Source organism: Lolium perenne, chromosome 6, assembly GCF_019359855.2.
Source record: "Lolium perenne isolate Kyuss_39 chromosome 6, Kyuss_2.0, whole genome shotgun sequence".
Classification (NCBI taxonomy): Eukaryota; Viridiplantae; Streptophyta; class Magnoliopsida; order Poales; family Poaceae; genus Lolium; species Lolium perenne.
The window spans coordinates 21,025,795-21,031,996 of record NC_067249.2 but is presented as its reverse complement, the minus strand read 5'-3'; the positions used below and the strand labels follow the sequence as shown (position 1 = coordinate 21,031,996).

The following is a 6,202-nucleotide window of genomic DNA, read 5'->3' as shown; positions in this document are numbered from 1 at the left end:
TTCTGTTTGGTTCTGTGAAATCGTAACATATTAGAAGAGATATATCCTTGCAGGCTGTTTCTCCTAATAAATTGATTGCTTCTCCTAAGAAATTGATTATAAGAAAGAAAAATGTGGTTGCAGCGCGTGGTTGTCTAGGAACAAAAAAAAGATTTTTAATTTTGAAGAAGAAGAGGAAGAAGAAGAAGAAGAAAAAGAGGTGATAGGGGCTAAGCTCTAGGGGAGGCCCGATCTTCACAGATTTGGGTGGAATTCGCGGGGGAGGTGGTAGAACGCGAAGAACACGAAGGGGATCGGAGATACAAACTCACTCACACACAAATCGGTTTGTCCTCGTTGTCCCGAACCACCAACTCGATAGAAGTTGCGAGAAAAGACCTTTCAGTAGAAGTCCCGCAAAATGATCGACGAATCGAATCCTAGAGATCTAGAAGGGTGAAAAGATCGAGGCTGATAGAAGTGCAAGCAAAAGACCAACAATCGATAGAAGTCACCAAAGAGATCACAAGGATTCAACAAGGAGATCGCGTGGTACAAGATCTAGGATCTATGGTAGGGGTTCCCACATGGGGGAAAGAGCAAAGCTCAAGTTTAATCTCAACAAGTCTGAATCTCATATCTGAGCCAACAAGACTATTTATAGTTGGTGGGGCGAAGGGGTAAGTTACATGCTGAAACGTGCTGTTTTGAGCTGAAAGTCGCGCATGTGGAAGTTCCAACCTCAGGGGACGAAAGTTCCGGTCGGGCGGAAGTTCCAGTCTTTGCGGGCGGAAGTTCCGGTCGGGGCGGTACTTTTGGCCAACTTCCGGCCTAGTTCCGAAAACGACCGATTTCCATGTAGTAACATCTTGGGGCGTTTTGCCGCAATTTCGGAACTGGGGCGGAACTTGGGGAGGAAGTTCCGGCTGGATCCTCTTTCCTGGGCGCTGGACGGCATCTGGGAGGCATCTGACCGGAAGTTCCGGTCCTGGGGGGCGAAAGTTCCGGCTGGAACGATAGGTCTCCATCTTCTCCATTTTCAGCTCCCTCTCCATTGGCTTGATCTCCATGGCTTGCGTCTTGATCGATGTACCTGATTGAACACAGGGTATTTGCATGAAGTAGCATGGCATCCAATGCGGTATCAAATGCATACGTGAAAAGGAGCGAATTCACCTCTTGGTGTATGGCTTTGGCCCGAGCTCGTGTCATTGGCCCACGAGGAGGGCTTGACGGTCTTGATGTAGTGTCGTCCTTGGGTGGGGCTACATCAAGAGGAAGAGGAAGAGGAAGAGGAAGAGGAAGAGGAAGAGGAAGAGGAAGAAGAGAAATAAGACGAAGAGGAGGAAGAGGAAGAGGAGGAGGAAGACGACGAGGAGGAGGAAGAGGAGGAGGAAGAGGAAGAGGAGGAGGAAGAAGAAGAAGGAGGAGGAGGAGGAGGAAGGAGGGGGAGAAGGAGGAGAAGGTGGAGGAGGAGAAGGAGGAGGAGGAGGAGAAGGAGGAGAAGAAGAAGGAGAAGGAGAGAGAGGGAGAGGTAAACTTGGATGAACCCCAGCAGAGTGTTCCCGATGTCGCTTGAGGCCCAATGAAACTTGTGTCTCCCTGGTGAGTCTTCACTGCTAAGCGGCCCTGCCTACTACTCGCCATCCCCGCCGCGCAGCAGCATCTCCTCCATCGTCGCCGTTGACCCCTTCGGCCTCCTCCACCTCGCGGCTAGGTCCGTCACTCTCTAGTCTTCAGGTCAACGGGCAGCATGTGGGCGTGAGCGAGGCGGCAGACGAGATTGATGGGCACCGGGAGGTGAAGGGAGAGAGGTGGTGGCAGCAAGGGGAGTGGATACGGTTTGCTGTCGCTGGGCTGTTCACGACCTCCTTTTCCCCTCATTGCAGTCTTTTTTCTTTCCATCCCGAGACAAGCCAATTACAGGGTGACACATGGGGAAACGGTGGAGGTTAAAGCAGACCATCGCCTAGCCCCTGTGCGCCAGGTGGGTATCGTGGAGCTCCCTAGCATAGGGCAAGTACCCACATACTTGCTTGTTCTCAATATATCTTTAAAATTAATCATAAAATAATTATGACGATCGGTGTTATTCTGGATATTTGGGAAGACCAACGAGAAATCGTATCTTCAGGATACATATTTAAATATTTTTTTGTTAAAAGAAGTTGGAGTAGAGGCACGGTAAGCTGCAACTTGTACCTTGTATATTTTATAGAATTATTCTAAACAGTACATCCTAAAGCGTAAATATTGAAATAATTTTTTGGTAAAAGGCACGGTAAACTGTAGCTTAGAGCATCTATATTTTATAGAATTATTTTAAACTCTAGTACAAGTATAAATATATAAAGCATGTAAAGAAATCTTGGGTCGAGGCCCTTGCTTCTGAAGGCACAGGGCGATCGCCCCTTTGCCCTGCCCTATGGGCCGGCCCTGACTAGAACACGAGAAGTTTTTCACAAAATTAATCGTCCAATTTATTAGTTGATTTTGTTGTCTTGGTATCCCAAAATTCATTGTATACACAAGAACGGATGTAATAATTTATATCTCTTATAAAGCGAAATCTCACTAGAGGGTTATTTAAGTTGTCTATCTCAACATGCAAGCTATCCACGTCATCCATTCTATTAGCCATCTAATTGTCCATATTATCCCCCACTAACATTCATTAATATTTACATGCAAGATACATCATCTATTTTTAAGCCATCCAATTATCCACATCATGCACTTTTAGCCGCCAACTACATAACCATTTCAAATCAGTATTTTTAAGTTAGCCTCTTGACTATTTACGCCAATTGAATCCTGCATGTTCCTACAAATAACATCCTATTCCAATCAACTTATATCCTTTATTTTTTTACAAAATAGAGTTATCGGAGAAATTCCCGCTGCAACGCGCAGTATCCTTCTAGTAAAATTATAAAATGACAAGGCAAATCATGATTATGCAAAGCAGTCACACTTGGTAGTTGATCCTCAGCTGTTGGAATCTGAGCGAGCGGTCTAGATGTGCTACCGCGACAACTTGTGCGCAACACCTTACAAAACAGCGATTTTCAGTCAAGCTCTGTTAAATTCCCATCAAAGCAAGGGTGGAAACCGCAAAGGTTTAGGGTTTCTGTCTCCCGCTTCCAGAGACTTCCACGCCGCCGTCTCCTCTCCCCTTCATCCGCTCCCCTCTCCTCTCCGTGAAGAATCCGGCAGCCGGCGGCGGACGGCGGGCGGACGGCGAGTGGCGGCAGATCAGGTCAGCCCGGTTCCCTTGCTTCCGGTTCGTAGGTTCTGGGCCAAGAAAAAAGTTTGTGGATTGACGCCGTCTCTTTGGTTCGCGTCGCATCCATCTCGGCAGAGCCAGAGCAGCGGCGGAGAGAGATGGCAGGCATGGGCGACATGCCGATGAGGCCGCGGCCAGGCCCGCCGATGCAGCACCGCGGGCCGCCTCCCATGGCGCGCGCACGCCCCGAACCCATCGACCGCGAGAAGGTCAGGCCTCCGCAACCCTAACTAGTATGCAGTTCGGCAATGCTATATTTAGGATGTTAGGTTTTGCATTGAGAGGATTGCGGAGACTTGAGCACTGACTGATTACTTGCTGGTGATTGAATTCTTGTGCAGACCTGCCCTCTCCTGCTCCGGGTGTTCACAAAGGTAAGCATAGTGCCTGTCTTCTCTTTTACCCTCTAGTGCTTGATCAACAGTTACTTAGTGTCTTTACTGTCGAGTGCGCTTATGAACTCCTCGATTTGCTTGGCTGCATTTGGTGATGCGATGTTTGATTGGATTTTGTGGTGTTTGGAGGGATGGTCAGTATTGAAGTTATCGGAGAAGTCTGTCGCTCTCTGAATGATGCTACTGATAGATGGCCCAGTACCACTGTGCTTGTTGTGTATTTCTTCTATGGATGTATAAGTTGAATGCCTAGATGGTGCAGTGTAGATCAGTTCACCCATATGGCACCTGTAGTTGAACATCACTCGATTAGGTGTTTACCTGGTGAGCTGTGGCAATGAGTAGCTTCTTATTGACAATACAGCAGAAACACCCAAAATTTGTTATAATAATGCTAGTTTGTCTTTCTCTAAGAGGCATTGCAGTTTTCCTTCAACATGAAACTTGACTAATCAGTGTCCAAAATGTTTGTAAATGTTGTTAGTTCTACCTATTATTGAGATATAGAACATGCAATCACACAGTTTGGACATTGTATTTTCTAAATCTCAATTATTTTTAAATGGTGTTTGCTCTATCTATTTATCATGGCTAAAGGGCATGCTATTTGACAGTTCCGTAATTCTTGAACATCCCAAGTCACTACTCACTATAGGTCATATACATGTTTTGAACCTGGAAATTTGAACACCTCAGACGCCCAGTGCTTCAGGAGTTTTCTGTTTTCATTGGAACTCTGAGCTCTTGGAGTGCAAGAGTACTTAGCTGCAGCTGTTGAGTTCACCATCTTTGGCTGAGTTTCTCTTTCTAACATTCTGAACAATGTGTTTTCAGTATGGACAACAGATTTGTAAATAAACACACATTAATACGGAAAATTGATTCTGCTAGTTTTTCTCTCCAGGTTGGTGGACATCACGTAAATGCAGATTTTGCTGAGAGAGGGAAGGAGCCTAAAGATGAAGTTCAGATTTACACGTGGAAGGATGCCACACTCCGCGAGCTGACTGATCTTGTAATATTGCATACTTTACTTTTGAGATTTGTGGGAAAATTTATTTTAATTGGAATTTTGTAAAATACCACTGGATGTGATAAACTGTATTTGGGGAATCACATCCTAAGTGCTATGGATTGTAGTCTAATCAGCACAATCACGATAATGTTTCAGGTAAAAGAGGTTGCTCTTCCAGCAAGGAACAGAAATGCTAAGTTATCTTTTGCTTTCGTGTACCCGGATAAGAATGGTCGCTTTGTTGTCAAACAGGTAAGCTTGATGTCACCGATTCGTTTCTTCAATGCAATTTACAAATGCCCAGCAAATTAATTATTGCTCCGGTTATCAATGTACTCCAAATGCAGATAACCTTAGTCCAAATCATAAATTCCTGAAACCTTGTTCATTTATGGATGAAAGAAGATGCTAGTTATACTTTTGGCAATCAGTTGCATTTGCATTAACAGCATAATGGAATAACCACCAGTTCTGGTTCTCATTACCATCTGTGAGCTTATATTTATTACATACTTCCATTTGTGTTACAAATCTCTACTTGTACCTTGCACCATTAAACAATTGGTAGCATGATGAGCTACTACTTGTACCTTGCACTGTTAAACAATTACTCCTTCCATTCCAAGGAATAAGAGATGCCCTCGTTTTTTGTGTTTATCTTTGACAAATAATTAATGTATGTTATAAAAAATATTTGATATAAAATTGGTACCATTAGAAAATATTTTTCAATACGATTCTAACAATATCAGTTGTGTACTATATAATTGAGATATTGTTGTCCAATTTATTCGGTCAAATTTCACCTTGAAGTGTGCGCGCGCCTTATTTATAGGAACGAAGGTAGTATGTTTCGACTTAAAGTAAGCAATGGTTGTGTCCATTACAAAGCATCACATGCCCGTTATGGTAAATCAACAGTTGAGTACTGAAACGATGCTTCTTACTAGTCCATTTAGCGTAGTGGTTAAGCTGCCAGCTACATTAGTGGATTTCTGTTGTACAACTCATGTTCCTTTGCATTCATAAGTGTTCAATTTTCAACCTGTGGTAACTCATCATCTTGGATATTTTGAAGGTGGGTACAACATTTTCTTATGGTGGAAGAGGGGATGATACCAAATCTCTTGCGGATCTGGGCTTCCAGGTATACGCATTAGTGCTGTAATCTGGTATCGTAATCTGTTTTCGTTGCTAGCATTGTTATTTATTATTATGCTACCTTGGCTTGCAGATAGGGGATTACTTGAGCGTTTCGATCATCTGAGCGAAGAATAGTTGTCTGCTCTACACCAGGCACACTGTTTATTTGTTGCGTAACCTGAAGCTGTGCGTGCGAAGGGATGAAACTCTCCTTAGTACTAGGGGTTTGGAACTATTAACTGCTGTAATGTTGGCAACTTGTCAAATTAACTCTGTATCTGAGCACCAAGATCTGCAATGTGGTTGCGTATTATTTATATGTTGTCTGTAGTGACCTCTTTAAACTATGTTTTCAGCATACATAGGTAAGAAAGCAACATTGAC

General features: G+C 43.9%; 1 protein-coding gene across 1 annotated transcript; it reads left to right on the top strand.

Moving 5' to 3' along the window:
- The first annotated feature begins 3,098 nt into the window (after nt 1-3,098).
- Nucleotides 3,099-6,202, top strand: LOC127308665 (histone deacetylase complex subunit SAP18). The gene is made up of 7 exons (XM_051339556.2): nt 3,099-3,238; nt 3,341-3,474; nt 3,607-3,639; nt 4,565-4,675; nt 4,832-4,927; nt 5,754-5,822; nt 5,910-6,202. The coding sequence occupies exons 2-7, from the start codon at nt 3,364-3,366 to the stop codon at nt 5,940-5,942; spliced, it is 453 nt and encodes a 150-aa protein (XP_051195516.1). The 5' UTR covers nt 3,099-3,238; nt 3,341-3,363; the 3' UTR covers nt 5,943-6,202.

Coding starts and splice junctions, on each gene's coding strand:
- LOC127308665 (XM_051339556.2), top strand. CDS start 3,364: ATGGCAGGCATGGGCGACATGCCGATGAGGCCGCGGCCAGGCCCGCCG. Junction 3,475..3,606: donor AACCCATCGACCGCGAGAAG/GTCAGGCCTCCG, acceptor ATTCTTGTGCAG/ACCTGCCCTCTCCTGCTCCG. Junction 4,676..4,831: donor TCCGCGAGCTGACTGATCTT/GTAATATTGCAT, acceptor ATAATGTTTCAG/GTAAAAGAGGTTGCTCTTCC.